We start from the raw sequence: 15,085 nt of genomic DNA, 5'->3' as shown, positions 1-15,085 counted from the left end.
TTTTCAAACTAGATAGTAGAATATATATGAAGTATGAACATTGAACAGCAATAGTTATCACCATCAAGCTAAATTGTTTCAGGCATTCTCCTATTATACAGCATAAATATTGAATTACATATTCTCCAAAATTAGAAAGCAGTGGACAACGATCTGAGAACACTTTCCTTCCCTTAAACCCTAACACCCCCATATCCATATCTAACAAAAAAAAAAAAAAAAAAAAAAGCGCACCCTTGTGCAAATTAACCCTGTTTCAGATGTGAATGAAAGCAATAAAACAAAGTTTCAGGCCTTGCCAAAGTCAGAACCTTGTTGTTGCTGGTGGGTAGCTAATACAATGCCCTCATTGTGGTGCTTCTCCCAGCCACCAGTATCAGCCTTGGAGTGAGCCCAATAGTACAAAATGGAGGCCAACATGGAGATCAAAGTAAGGGCAGCACCGGCGGCGAACACCCCCTTGCGGAGGGTGGCGCAGGACAAGTCATTTACCCCAAAATACCCTCTGTATTTTGTGTGATATGCGTTCCTCGCAGACCCTGCCAACAAGCATGACTCTGCTCCCAGAAAACTAATCCTGATTTTGTAGTCCCAATATTAGAATCAAATAAAAAGAATCAATTTTCTTCTAATCAATCTATATATGATTTTCATAATCCAATCGAACACTATCTCAGCTCAAACATATATTGAAAATCCAAACTTTACTCTCTTCAATTTGTCATTTCTCATTCCCTAGCCGCAAATTGCATAATTAATCCATTCACATAGTTGAGAATTATGAGCTTTCAAGTAATACTTCTGCTTCATATGAAATACGATTTAAATAATTTTATAAGTCAACAAGAAGAGGAACTGAGAGTGAAATTCAGGGAAAAGATTTTTCGATAAAAAAAAATAAAAAATAAAAAAGTACGAAGGAGGAATTACCAAGAGAAAATGAAGAGAAAGACGGCACAGGTGGAGCGGGCGCCGGAGACGAGGCCCTTGCCGCAGCAGAGGCATCTGGTGAGGGCGTTAACGATGGCGTGGCTGATTAATAGGAGAAAGAAGGCGGAGAGGCCGTACACTGTGGAGGCATCGGTGGTGTAAACACAGTAAGTTCTGTCGTCATACTCATCGGGAACCACTTTCGCCTGCAAAACCAGACACACAAAACGGAAGCACTTCAGCTTAGACCTTAATTCAATTCCACAGAGAGAGAGAGAGAGAGAGAGAGAGAGAGAGAGGTGTACGGCGCTACGACGTCGTTCGGCGCCTACGGCGAAGACGAAGGCGATGAGGTGGAGGGCGATGAGGATGACCAGAATGGGTAAGGAAACCGCCATCGCCGATCTGCTCTCTGCTGCTTCTTTTGCTTTCACACTTCACTTTGCAGCTTCCACTCACTCACTGTGCCACCTGCTTGTGTTATCATAAGTAATTACCATATTTAATTTCCCATTTTTTTTTTTTTGGAATAGTTGAGTGACCAACAACTTTTTAAAAAATTAGCCAGTATTTAACCATAAAAAAAAATAAAATGATCTCACATTATTGAATTTAATTTCATACCATTAAAAATATTATTGATGGTTAATTAATGATTACAAAACACAAAAATTATTGACCTCCTAGTACTCTTCTTTTTTTTTTTTTTTCTTCTTTATCCTTTTCGTCCCCTGTTTTTTCTTTAAATCGGCATGTTTTCTCTTTTTCTTTTTAATGATTATTTTATATTTCTTCATGGAGAAAAAGATTTCTATGTTAGTTTCTTTTTTACTAACACAATCCATTTTATGCTCATCATAATTCAACGATGATTTTTTTGACTAACATCGCATTATTTGACTATTAGTCAGTTACTAAAAATGATTTTGATTTCTCCTATTTAACATACGGGACCGTCAATACATATACACTGATACACATATACAGCGCTAAAAGTTGAGACACATTCCCTATGTTTCACACTTTCACCTAAACATTTGGCCATTTGACCATTTTTACTCCGTAGAAGTAAATATTTATTAGGGTAAAGTATCAAATTGTTCTCTATGTTTGGGAGTAATTTTATTTTGATCCTTAAGGTTTAAAGTATCTTATTTGAATTTAAAAATATTTCATTTAGCATTAATTTAGTCCCACAGTGAGTGAGATTAAAATTAAATAATTAACGAAATATCTTACATAAAAATAGTACAAAAACAAAATCGATAATCTGAAAAACATGTACAAGTTCCAGAGACACAAAATCAACCGTTGATACATCAATACATTTATTTATTATTTTTTTTATAATATAAATAAAATATTTTCTATAAAACTAAAGAGAATGATAAATAAATGTATTGATGTATCAACGGTTGATTTTGTGCCTTTAGAGCTTGTATTTGTTCTTCAGATTATTAATTTTATTCTTGTACTGTTATTATATAAGATATTCCGTTAATTATTTAAGTTTGACCTCACGGACTAAATTGATGCTAAATGAAATTTTTTTGAATTCAAATAGGACACTTTAAACCACTAAAATAGAATTACACCTAAAAGTAGGGACCAATTTAATACTTTGTCTTATTTATTATATTTGTTTCATGTTTTATTAATAAAATTACGTGAAAGAAAAGAAAGACCAACATTATAACTATTTCGAGATTAACGTCGATGCTCTTTTTGGCGACATGGGCCCTTGAGTTTTGGGAGATTGGGGGATTCTAGGGAAAAATTTTGTTTTGTTCTAGTTCTAGACTTGTAGGCAAAAGCAAAAGGAAAGTAGTAAAATAATTTGTTTAAAATAAAATAAGGGATTTAAATCAAGTGGGTGGGAAGTACATGAAGATTTGATGGGGCTTAGCATGATGCATCGTTGATTTGAAGCACCCCAGTGTCCACCAGTAGGGTAGGGTAAGTAATCCGAAACTGTGTGTGATGCGACCCATTTACCCTGACCACTTATTGAAAAAGTCAATACATATAGCTGGAACACGCTTGACTTGTCGGACCACCCTTCTCCGCTACCCGGTTAACACAATTCACCAAAATTCGTTGATTCTTTACATGCTTATCGCTTCATTCACCATGTCAAGATGTTTCTCGAAATATATGTGAACGATCCCACCGAAAGAGAGAAAAAGTGAGCGCACTCATCACCAATTCATTCAACTGGAGCATTGTGATTGGCAAATGGCAATGCACGTGCTCCATTCCATCTTTAATTATATTTTTGTGGGCTTATAGAATACACGAGGCCTAAACCATATGCAGATCAACATTACATTATCCAATAGGACAATAACAAAGAACAAAAACTGGATCAGGCCCAGAAAAATTCCTAACCCAAAACTCAACTACTGATTTTCCTTTCTCTCGCAAGGAGAGCAGATTTCTCTAGATAGCTTGAGCGACTACTTCACAGGAAGCTGGTTCATCTCCGGCAGCGGAGCTTTCGCAAAGAAAAAATAGAAATACTAACCAAAACTATCAGAAGTGTTCGAGGCCAGGTCTCATCTTTGCTAGAAAGTACTTCAAGCTCATGGCTATTTTAAGAGGAGAAGTTCTTCACCTAGATGAAAACCATCATGTCGGTGAGTTTCAAATAACAAAGAAGCTAGTTGGAAGACTTTTGACAGAAAAGAATGTAAATAAGATTACTGTTGAAAAAATAATAAAGAGGATGTGGGGTGAGCCTCAAGGATTGATCATCTCAAATATGTAGGGGTGTACGCGAATCGGATCGAATCGGATCTAATATCCGCAGTTTTTAAGGTTGGATCCGATCCGATCCGATCCGCACATTTGCGGATCAGATCAGATCGGATATCGGATATATCCACAAAACACAAAAATATTTTTAAAAGCTTATTTTTATTAAAAAAATATCAATAAAATTCATTTTTTTATTCTTTTAAATATGTTTACTCTTAAAATAATATTAAACATACTTTTTTTAAATAATAAATTAAAATAATACAACATATATGATAATTATTAGTTGAAATAAAACATAAAAAGAATATTTACTTATTTATTTCTTTATTTTTGCGGATATGCGGATACCAATACAAAATCCGCAATCCGATCCGAAAGCCTTGCGGATCGGATCCATATCCGCAATTTTCGGATCGGATTCGGATAAACACCGCGGATATGCGGATCGGATCGGATCCATGAACACCCCTACAAATATGGGCAAAAACTCATATTTGTTCAATTTTAAAAACGAAGATGCTGTGAAGTGTTATGAAGAAGGTCCATGGAGGTTGGACAGGCACATGCTCAGCTTGCAGTGGTGGAGGCCAGAGCTTTCCTTTGAAGAGGTAAGTTATAATTCCCTTGCTATTTGGATTCAAGTTCATGCTTTACCTTTGGAGAAGCTAAACAAGAATATTGCAGAGAAGATTGGGGCCTCACTGGGCAGAGTGTTGGAAGTAGAAGATCCATATGTTGATGGAAATTTACTTAGGAAGTTTTTGAGGGTTAGAGTAGAGGTAAATGCTTTGGAGCCATTGAAGACAGGATTTTGGTTTAGGAGAAGTGATAGTAGCTATTCAAGGGCGTCCTTTAAATATGAAAGGTTATGTGATTATTGTTATAATTGTGGAAGGATTGGGCATGATAAAAGATGATGCAGAGATGTGATAGCAAAGGATAGTGAGAATTCAGGTTTACCAAAATATGGGCCAGACCTTTCAGTTCCGGGGCTTAGGTCTATTACTGCAGTGGCTGAAAAAGTGGGAATCAGAAAAAAGGGTGGTGGTAATAACAGTTCAGAAGGGAGTTCATCGGTGGCGCGTGGTGAAGACACAGGAAATAGCGAGTGGGTATGGGAAAGAGATAGAAGAGAAAGAGAGGCAAGTCAGGAGAAGGTAGATAGAGCCAGAGCTAAGGGTATAGGGACATGCCTACATGTTACTAGAAGGTTCTCACAACAAATGGGATTTGTACAAGTGGAAGAGGCCCCATTTTATCAGCAGAAGCAACAGATGGAAGTAGAAGGAATGAGTGGGAAAAAAGATACCCAATTTCTCGAAAATGGTGATACTCAGCACTTGGGAGAAGAAAAGAAAAAAGATAATGATAGATATGATGGAATTACAGGAGAAGAGATGGATGGGAATAGGAATCTTTTAAATGTGGAGAAAGGGCCTAGTGAAATGGAAATTGGGCCAGCTTTAAATGGCCCATTTAATACTTTGCAACAGAAAAGGGATGGAGTAGAGCCCATACAAGGGATTCATAAGCAAAAGACTTCAATAATGCAGGAGGTGGATCACATGGACAAAAATGAACGAGTTGAAGAGATCTCTCACTAGAACCAAGAAAGTACAGATGGGCCTGGGAGAAATGATGAAGCATTAGTATTCAAGAGGGCTGATGTGCACCAAAATCCAACCAAGAACAATTTTCAATTAGGTAATGAGAAAAGGGCAATCAGGAGAACAAAAAAGAGCGGGATTGAACATGAATTGGATTTAGACAGAGGAGAAATTGGAGGCAATCAGGAGGGACACAAATTTGAGAAGATCCGAGCACAATGGAGCCAAGAAAAAATGCCAAAAAGAAATGAAAAGCAAATTCACACGACTGAAGATGGACGGAGTTACATTGTTGAGCTTGCAGATGAAGAAGAGGAGGAAGAAAAGTACAGCAACCATGCAATTACAGTAACATATGAGTATGAGATTGATTTGATTCAGAGGATTGTTCATAGCTTAAGACTAAAGAGAAAAAGGGAGGAAGAGGCACAGGTACAATTAGAGGACATTACTGAAGAAGTGAAATACTTGACACAGTTTCGGGGAACAAGTAAGAAGAGAAAAATGGTCCAAACAATTTCATGGAAAGGGCAACGAATGCAAGAAGAGCATGGCAATGAAGAAGCAACAGAAGATACGAAGGCCGAGGAGGCGGGTCTAATCATGCCCCCAACTCAATCATGAGCATCATAAGTTGGAACTGTTGCGGGTTAGCGGCTTCTGCGAGAGTTTCGGAACTACATAGTCTATGTAAACAGATTAAGCCGACAATAATCTTTTTTATTGAAACAAGAGCAAAAGAAAAGACTGTAAGTAGAATTAAGAAGAGGCTTCATTTTGAAAATGCCTTTTGTGTAGAACCCCGGGGTCTGTCCGGCGGTCTATGTTTGTTTTGGAATGCAATATATAAAGTTGATATTTATTTTTGGTGTGATAACTATATTAAAGCTCGAATTGTGGATAAAGAAGGAAATATGTGGTTATACAATTTTGTATATGGTAATCCTAATTTTAAAAAAAGACAAGAGCAATGGAGGGAGATCACGGTCAATTGCAGAAGTGAAGGTGAACCTCAGCTCTTCATAGGAGACTTTAACGACGTTTTGAGTCAAGAGGAGAACGTGGAACTGCATCCGAAGCCGCAGAACCAGGTCAGAGACTTCAGAAATTTTGTAGATTCAAATGCTCTCATAGATTTGGAATTGAAAGGAGGAGGGTTCACATGGTTTAGCAATCCAAGAAATGGATTTGTGACAAGGGAAAGAATAGATAGGGCGTTGGGCAATTGGGAGTGGAGGATGATGTATCCACATGCCTATCTTTCGTCAATGCCTGCTATTAGTTTGGATCATAGTCCTCTAATTTTAGATTTGAACCCTGTGCATAATGTTAGAAGGAGTTTTAAGTTCGAAGCTTTTTGGGCTGACCACGAAGATTGTGAGAAGGTAGTGAGAAGGGGCTGGAGTAAACATGAACCTAATGGCTGCAAATGGGGGAGATTAACTAATAAAATCAAGAGTTGTAAGGAAGAGTTAAGAAAATGGAGTAGAACTACCTTCAAACGGGCAGACAAAGAGATTCATTGTTTGAAGGAGGAACTTAAAAAATTACAAGCCTCTGATTTTTTAGAAGAAAAACAAGAGTAGATGCAGAATATAAAGGATAAATTAGCTAATTTAGGGAGGCAAGAGGAGAAGTATTGGGGACAGAGAGCAAGGGTAAAATGGCTAAGGCTAGGGGACAAAAACACCTCTTTCTTCCATGCAACATAGTTTTTGATTGCGGATGGCGGCTAATGGCGGTGAGCCAAAAATCCGCCATAAAGTTATAGCGGATGGCGTTGCGAAAAATAGCGGAAATGGCGGATTACATCTAAAATACACATATATGTGCAAAAAAACATGCAGAAAAATTGCAAATAATAAACTATAAAATCTATCTATATAAGCAACTTTCTAGTCATAAAACATCTAATTAATATAGCAAATATAGTAGCAAATTTAGCAAATAAATATAACATCAAGTTCAAATCATAACTCAAAAGTCATAAGCAAGCCATAAAATAGAAGACATAAAACATAAAAACTATAAACCATCTACATTTTAGCTCTCATCAAATTCATCCAAATTAACACGATTATTATCGTGTCCCTCTACCCCCTCATCATCCTCTGATTCAGTATCATTGAATTGAATCTCCTCTTCTTATTCTTCTTCATTTTTAGAATCATCTTCATCTTCAAATTCTGGTTCTTCTTCCTCTTCCACAATTACTGCTTTTCCTTTTCCTTTTTTTGAAGCCTTAGACCCACTTGGTCCACCCTTTGCACCACCTCTTGCAGTTGCAGGTTCTTTTCTTTTTCTATTTTGTTGTCTTCTAGTATATGTCGTAGGCTCATGTCCTCCCATTGCTTTAAAAACAAGGTTCCAACTCAAAGTGTTGTCATCTTGATGAACCAAATCAGCATCATCATCCATATTATCATCATCTCGAAAGGTGGCAGTCCCAATTTCTCCCACTAAGTTACTAACCACTCATTACACTCATCAATATCATTGAGTGCAATATGGTCAACTTCATCTTTAAGGTTGTACCTCTCGATGAGTTGTTGGTTATACTTTATGAAGACCAAGCTCTCCATCCTTTCATGATCAAGCCTATTTCTTTTCTTAGTATGAATATGCTCAAATATACTCCAATTGCGCTCACATCCAGAAGCACTACAAGTCAAGCTCAAGATCTTGATAGCAAGGTCTCGCATGTTTGGAGCTTCATGCCCATATGTCCGCCACCAAAATGCTATAAAATTAAAATAAATTTGTCTAAGCCTTTAATCAAACTAAATTTATAAAGCTTTGTAAAATTTATAACAATCTTACCGGGTGAAATCTTTTTCCTCTGAGATTTTGCAAAGGATGATCCAAAAAGTCCATAGCCAGCCTTATATAGTGTTTGCTCCTCCAATATCTTCTCTTGCACAGCTATACTTGGCACCAATCTAGTGATGCACTCAAACCATCCTTTTGTAACTTCTAAATCCAATTCAATGCGAGGATTATCATAAAGCAACTCCGGATTCAGAAAATGACCAGTTGCATGCAACGGACGATGAAGTTGGCAATTTCATCTGTTGTCAATGATTTTAAAAACTTCAGAATATTTGCTCACATCATTAGAAAATGTTTTCATGATGCATTCCTTTGCCTTATCCATTGCTTCATATATATAACCCATTGGCGGCTTCTTCTCCCCATCAACAAGTCGAAGCACCCGAACAAGAGGCCCCATGATCTTAAGGGTGTACTTGACATGATTCCAAAAGGAGGGCCTAATAACAATCTTTGTTGCCTCCCTCCCCTTTGCCTCCCTTGACAACTTATTCCTTACCCACTCATCCGAAGTGAACATTCTTCTTAGATTTCCTTTCTACTCATAAAGCCTTTCCAAAGAGAGAAATGAAGTGGCAACTTACCGGCTAGAACATAGTTGCTACTGTTGTCAGTTACAACTTGAACAACATTTTGCTCCCCAATTTCCTCAACAATACCATCAAGAAGCTCAAACATTTTTTCACCCGTCTTCACATAATCAGAGGCATCAATAGACTTCAAAAACATTGTCCCAGCAGGAGAGTTTACAAGAAAATTGATAATGCTCCATTGTCTCTTATCCGTCCAAGCATCTGACATAATAGAGCAGCCATACTTTTTCCATTGTTCCTTATGACCCTTCAACAAGTCTTTGGTGTATTCTAATTCCTCATTAAGGAGTGGCACCCTTAGAGCATGATTAGTGGGAGCAGGTAAATTAGGACCAAAGCTTCCAACAGCCCACAACATTTCTTGAAAACTCTTCAACCTCACTGGATTCAATGCAATCCCAGCTTGGTAGAACCACCGGGCTATGTATCGATGAACTCTACGAACCGCTTCCTTATTACATGCTTCCTTGATATTCTGTTGCCTCAATTTCTCCTTTTTGTTTCTTGCAATGGCAGTTTCGGGTCTTTTCATAAACAAGTCCATTGGACCTCTCATAGAACTTGCCCCCCCCTCTAGCTGCTGCCATTGGAGTTGGATTTGGAATTTCATCAATTTCTTGAGCATCTTTCTCTGACAATCCAAAACCCAAACTATCTAAATCAAGCTCCCTAGCATTGACACTATGTTCCTCAGTGCTTGCCGGCGTAGAACTTTGTCTTCCTCGATTTTTTTTTCTGGTTGTAGAACTCCCATAATTCAGCAATAACATCCTTTGGGACCATTTTACATCCAGCAACATTCCCAGGCTTAATCATTAAGTGCTCCTTTGCCCGTGTAATTCCTCCTCTCGTAATTTTTCTACAAAAATTACATATGGTGTCATTGGTATTTTCCTCTTCTACAGCAGTAACATATTTTCACCCTGGATCAATCCTAGTGGCACGGACAGCAGCTGCAGGACGAGCAGCAGTTCCAGCAGCATGGCCAGCAGAGGCAGAGGCAGGGGCAGGGGCAGGGGCAGGGGCAGAGGCAGGGGCATCAGAATTACGGACTGGTCTAGAAGTTGACATGATAAACTGAGCTGAAAGGAAAAAAATTGGAAGAAGAGAGGTTTATGAGGGAAGAGAAGGAGAAGGAGACAGTGAAGTGAGTGAACTAAATGAAAAAAAAGGAACGGTAACTTCTACAAACCAGAAAAAAGAGGGAACTATAGTGATGAGCGGCGGTGACCACCAGCGGTGACGGTCGGCGACGAACAGCAACAGGCGGCGGCGATGGGCGGCGAAGGACGGCGACGGGCGATGGCTAAGATCGGCGGTTATTGGAGGCAGAGAGAAGAGAGAAAGAGCCGTTTTGGACGTTCAGAGAGGAAAGCTCGTTTTTGAACTACAGCGGCTGAACGTGGGTTACTTTTTCATTTAGGGTTTTGCAGAATTACCCAATTACCCTCGATTTTTTTTAAAAAATTCGAAAAAACCCGCCATTTTCTTTATTTTCAATGGCAGACCGCCATGGCACCACCGCAATTGCGGCGCCTTTTGCCCCGCCGTGATAAGCACGTCGCGGTGGCCTACGTATGGCGGCGAGGCCAAATCCCGCCACGCCATTCCGCCATAGCGCCGCCATGGCCGCTATTTTAAAGCACTGCCATGCAACCACCATTCAGAGAAGAGATAGAAATAGAATTCAAAAATTGAGGGATGCCTCAGGGCAATGGTTGAATTGCAAGGAAGAAATAATGGAACACATTGTTAATCATTTCACAAATTTGTTCACTTCAACAAAAAGACAGAATTTTGATCGCACCATTAGAAAAATCCCTAAGAGGGTTACAGAAGAGATGAATAACGAGCTGCTGATGGAAGTTTCAGATGAAGAAGTTAGAAAGGCAGTATTCAGTATGGGAAGTCTCAAAGCACCTGGGCCTGATGGTTTGAATGGATTGTTTTATCATAAGTATTGGAATGTCATTAGCAAGGAAGTGTGTGAAGCAGTGAGAAGTTTCTTCAAAAATGGATACATACCGGAGTGTATTGGAGAAACTACAGTTGTATTAATACCCAAAACCAATAACCCTGAAAGTCTTAACCAACTAAGACCCATTAGCTATTGTAATTTTATTTACAAAATATTGGCAAGGGTCATAGTTTTAAGACTTAAGGGAATAATGGAGAAAATAATATCACCGATACATAGTGCATTCGTGGGAGGGCATCTAATTCAAGATAATTTGGTCATTGTGCAGGAAATATATCATAGCCTTAACAAAAAAGGTAGGAATGGATCTCAAGATATGGCGGTTAAATTAGATATGAACAAAGCATATGATAGGATGGAGTGGGACTTCTTGGAACGGGTCATCACAGCTTTCGGGTTTCATGAACGGTGGGTAAGATTAGTGATGAAGTGTGTTAAAAGTGCCAATTACCAGTTCAAAATCAATGGGGAATTGTCAAGGAAAGTGAAACCACAAAGAGGATTACGACAAGGAGATCCGCTTTCGCCCTATCTTTTTATTCTTGTAGCGAAAGTGTTTACTATATTAATGGAGGAAGCACAAAAAGAAGATAGAATTTCAGGCCTAAGAATTGCCCCAACAGCCCCAACAATTACGCATCTTTTATTTGCAGATGATTGCATTATTTTTGCCAAAGCAAAAGAAGAAGAGGCTTATCAGATAATAACAGTCCTTAATGAATATACAGAGGCCTCGGGGCAAAGAATAAATTTGGATAAATTTGGTATTACTTTTGGACATCAAGTCTCAATACACACAAGAGTATGCATTGAAGAAATACTAAATATGTCATCGTGGGAATCCCCAAAAAAATATTTAGGACTACCTGCAATTTGGGGAAGATCTTTAAATCGGGCTTTGTCGTGGATATAAGAGAGAATTTTGAACAAGCTTGAAGGATGGAAAGAGAGGTTACTAAACCAAGCTGGCAAGGAAATTCTGATTAAAGCAGTTGTGCAAGCCATACCAGCTTACGATATGAATGTGATAAAATTTCCCAAGCAGTTTTGCAAGAGAATCAATTCAAGAGTAGCGCGATTTTGGTGGGCGACATCCGGAAAGGAGAGAGGTATTCATTGGAAGAATTGAAATATAATAAAAAAGAGCAAGATCGAAGGGGGATTGGGCTTCAAGGACTTAGAAATGCAGAATATAGCGCATCTTGCAAAACAAGCATGGAGAGATTTAAAGAATCCAGATGCAATTTGGGTAAAAATCCTACAAGCTGTCTATTACCCAAAGGGCAATTTATGGGAGGCGCAGGTTGGGAAGAATTCTTCGTGGATATGGAAAAGCATTTTGCATGGACGAGAATTGCTAAGGAGGAAAGGAAAATGGAGTGTTGGAAATGGGTCAAAAATTAATATATGGAGGGATAATTGGATAGCTGAAGTAGGTAAGGTGCTGGGGAATGGTAGACAAGATGATCAGAAAGTTGAAGAGCTCATTGAAGAGGGAAGGGGTTGGAATGAGAGCAAAATCAGAAGCATGTTTTCGCCAGAAATTTGTGATGCTATTATTAGAACCCCAATTAGTTTTGTGAATAAGGAGGATAATTTATACTGGCCTGCAAGAGAGGATGGTATATATACCATAAAGACAGGTTATTTCGCAGCAAAAGGAGAATTTCAATCTCGATATCATGGGAACCCATCCACAAGTGATGCTAGGAGGGAGTTATGGAAAGAAATTTGGAAAATGGAAGTTCCCTCTAAAATCAAATCATTTTTGTGGAAGGCAGCCCATGATATCGTGCCGGTAAATTCAAATTTGTACAAGAAGAGAATTGTTGGGAGTCCTATATGACAGATTTGTACTAAAGAGGTGGAGACAACAGAGCATGCATTATTGCTATGTGAGTGGACAAGGGCTGCATGGTTCAGAGCTGATTGTCAGTGTATTCCAATAACAGAAACAGTTATTGAGTTTGGAGACTGGTTTATGACTATCATACAAAAAATCAAATCAGTAGGGGGGAGGAGGAAAATAGAAGAATTAGTAAAATAGGATTTCTGGTGTGGGAGATATGGAAGACTAGAAATCAGAAAGTGTACCAGCAGCAAGAAATTAATCCTAGCTGGACTATAAAGAGGGCTAAACTAATGGAAAGTCTGTTTTGGAGAATAGCGGAAAAGAAGATAAATTTAAAAGAAAGACATGGTAAAAAAGGAACGAGAGAGGTTCGTTGGAGGCCACCCCCTACGGATTGGATCAAGGCAAATGTGGATGCTTCTTTCAAAAAGAATATAGGCAAAGGAGCTATAGCAGTGGTGTACAGAGATCAGTGTTTTAAAATAGCGGCCATGGCGGCGCTATGGCGGAATGGCGTGGCGGGATTTGGCCTCGCCGCCATACGTAGGCCACCGTGACATACTTATCATGGCGGGGCAAAAGGCGCCACAATTGCGGTGGCGCCATGGCGGTCCGCCATTGAAAATGGCAAAAATGGCGAGTTTTTTCGGATTTTTTTTAAAAAATCACGGGTAATTGGGTAATTTTGCAAAACCCTAAATGAAAGAGTAACCCATGTTCAGCCGCTGCAGTTCAAAAACGAGCCTTCCTCTCTAAACGTCCAAAATGGATCTTTCTCTCTGTTCTCTTTCTCTCTTCTCTCTGCCTTCAATCACTGCCGATCTTAGCCACCGCCCGTCGCCGTCCATCACCACTGGTGGTCACCGCCGCTCATCACCACAGTTCCCTCTTTTTTCTGGTTTGTAGAAGTTACCGTTCCTTTTTTTTCATTCAGTTCACCACTTCACTGTCTCCTTCTCCTTCTCTTCCCTCATAAACCTCTCTTCCTCCAATTTTTTTTCCTTTCAGCTCAGTTCATCATGTCAACTTCTAGACCAGCCCGTAATTCTGATGCCCCTGCCTCTACCCCTGTCCCTGCCCCTGTCCCTACCTCTGCCTCTGCTGGCCATGCTGCTGGAACTGCTGCTCGTCCTGCAGCTGCTATCCGTGCCAGTAGGATTGATCCAGGGTGGAAATATGTTACTGCTGTAGAAGAGAGAAATACCAATGACATCATATGTAATTTTTGTGGAAAAATTACGAGAGGAGGAATTACACGGGCAAAGGAGCACTTAATGATTAAGCCTGGGAATGTTGCTGGATGTAAAATGGTCCCAAAGGATGTTATTGCTAAATTATGGGAGTTCTACAACCAGAAAAAAAAAATCGTGGAAGACAAAGTTCTACGCCGGCAAGCACTGAGGAACATAGTGTCAATGCTAGGGAGCTTGATTTAGATAGTTTGGGTTTTGGATTGTCAGAGGAAGATGCTCAAGGAATTGATGAAATTCCAAATCCAACTCCAATAGCAGCAGCTAGAGGGGGGGCAAGTTCTATGAGAGGTCCAATGGACTTGTTTATGAAAAGACCTAAAACTGCCATTGCAAGAAACAAAAAGGAGAAATTGAGGCAACAGAATATCAAGGAAGCATGTAATAAGGAAGCGGTTTGTAGAGTTCATCGATACATAGCCCGGTGGTTCTACCAAGCTGGGATTCCATTGAATCCAGTGAGGTTGAAGAGTTTTCAAGAAATGTTGTGGGCTATTGGAAGCTTTGGTCCTAATTTACCTGCTCCCACTTATCATGCTCTAAGGGTGCCACTCCTTAATGAGAAATTAGAATACACCAAAGACTTGTTGAAGGGTCATAAGGAACAACGAGAAAAGTATGGCTACTCTATTATGTCAGATGCTTGGACGGATAAGAGACAACAGAGCATTATCAATTTTCTTGTAAACTCTCCTGCTGGGACAATGTTTTTGAAGTCTATTGATGCCTCTGATTATGTGAAGACGGGTGAAAAAATGTTTGAGCTTCTTGATGGTATTGTTGAGGAAATTGGGGAGCAAAATGTTGTTCAAGTTGTAATTGACAACGGGAGCAACTATGTTCTAGCTGGTAAGTTGTTGATGGAGAAAAGACCGAATTTGTTTTGGACCCCGTGTGCTGCCCATTGTTTGGATTTGATGCTTGAAGACATTGGGAAGTTACCATTAATCCAAAAAACCATAAAAAGTGCCATTTCTTTGGTTAGCTTCACTTATAGCCACTCTAGCACTTTATCCATGTTGAGACAATTCACAAATGGCAAGGAATTGGTGAGGCATGCAGTCACCCGATTTGCCACTTCATTTTTCTCTTTGGAAAGGCTTTATGAGGAGAAAGGAAATCTAAGAAGAATGTTCACTTTGGATGAGTGGGTAAGGAATAAGTTGTCAAGGGAGGCAAAGGGGAGGAAGGAAACAAAGATTGTTATTAGGCCCTCCTTTTGGAATCATGTCAAGTACACCCTTAAGATCATGGGGGCCTCTTATTCGGGTGCTTCGACTTGTTGA

The 15,085-nt window shown here is 39.3% G+C and overlaps 4 protein-coding genes across 4 annotated transcripts; 2 read left to right on the top strand and 2 right to left on the bottom strand.

The window, feature by feature from the left end:
• Positions 1-1,748, bottom strand: LOC112776968 (uncharacterized). The gene is made up of 3 exons (XM_025821244.3): positions 1,236-1,748; positions 931-1,136; positions 1-577 (listed from the first exon to the last, which is right to left on the bottom strand). The coding sequence occupies exons 1-3, from the start codon at positions 1,326-1,328 to the stop codon at positions 289-291; spliced, it is 588 nt and encodes a 195-aa protein (XP_025677029.1). The 5' UTR covers positions 1,329-1,748; the 3' UTR covers positions 1-288.
• A 4,169-nt stretch (positions 1,749-5,917) lies between these two features.
• LOC112779165 (uncharacterized) lies at positions 5,918-6,883 on the top strand. The gene has a single exon (XM_025823412.1). It carries the CDS (start codon positions 5,918-5,920, stop codon positions 6,881-6,883), a length of 966 nt encoding a protein of 321 aa, XP_025679197.1.
• An 873-nt stretch (positions 6,884-7,756) lies between these two features.
• LOC140182436 (uncharacterized) lies at positions 7,757-9,263 on the bottom strand. Its single transcript, XM_072228644.1, has 3 exons — positions 8,711-9,263; positions 8,118-8,267; positions 7,757-8,037 (listed from the first exon to the last, which is right to left on the bottom strand). The coding sequence occupies exons 1-3, from the start codon at positions 9,261-9,263 to the stop codon at positions 7,757-7,759; spliced, it is 984 nt and encodes a 327-aa protein (XP_072084745.1).
• Positions 9,264-13,314: 4,051 nt separating this feature from the next.
• On the top strand, positions 13,315-15,085 carry LOC112779164 (uncharacterized). The gene is made up of 3 exons (XM_025823411.1): positions 13,315-13,447; positions 13,558-13,851; positions 13,893-15,085. Exons 1-3 carry the CDS (start codon positions 13,315-13,317, stop codon positions 15,083-15,085), a joined length of 1,620 nt encoding a protein of 539 aa, XP_025679196.1.

Source organism: Arachis hypogaea, chromosome 19 (assembly GCF_003086295.3).
Source record: "Arachis hypogaea cultivar Tifrunner chromosome 19, arahy.Tifrunner.gnm2.J5K5, whole genome shotgun sequence".
Lineage (NCBI taxonomy): Eukaryota > Viridiplantae > Streptophyta > Magnoliopsida > Fabales > Fabaceae > Arachis > Arachis hypogaea.
The sequence above is the reverse complement of the archived record's forward strand: the minus strand, read 5'-3'. Positions and strand labels throughout refer to the sequence as shown.

Coding starts and splice junctions, on each gene's coding strand:
- LOC112776968 (XM_025821244.3), bottom strand. CDS start 1,328: ATGGCGGTTTCCTTACCCATTCTGGTCATCCTCATCGCCCTCCACCTC. Junction 1,137..1,235: donor CCGAACGACGTCGTAGCGCC/GTACACCTCTCT, acceptor CTGGTTTTGCAG/GCGAAAGTGGTTCCCGATGA. Junction 578..930: donor TTTCTCTTCATTTTCTCTTG/GTAATTCCTCCT, acceptor CTACAAAATCAG/GATTAGTTTTCTGGGAGCAG.
- LOC112779165 (XM_025823412.1), top strand. CDS start 5,918: ATGAGCATCATAAGTTGGAACTGTTGCGGGTTAGCGGCTTCTGCGAGA.
- LOC140182436 (XM_072228644.1), bottom strand. CDS start 9,263: ATGGACTTGTTTATGAAAAGACCCGAAACTGCCATTGCAAGAAACAAA. Junction 8,268..8,710: donor TAGCAACTATGTTCTAGCCG/GTAAGTTGCCAC, acceptor TGGATTTAGAAG/TTACAAAAGGATGGTTTGAG. Junction 8,038..8,117: donor GAGGAAAAAGATTTCACCCG/GTAAGATTGTTA, acceptor TTAATTTTATAG/CATTTTGGTGGCGGACATAT.
- LOC112779164 (XM_025823411.1), top strand. CDS start 13,315: ATGGATCTTTCTCTCTGTTCTCTTTCTCTCTTCTCTCTGCCTTCAATC. Junction 13,448..13,557: donor ACAGTTCCCTCTTTTTTCTG/GTTTGTAGAAGT, acceptor TTTTCCTTTCAG/CTCAGTTCATCATGTCAACT. Junction 13,852..13,892: donor GCCTGGGAATGTTGCTGGAT/GTAAAATGGTCC, acceptor AAATTATGGGAG/TTCTACAACCAGAAAAAAAA.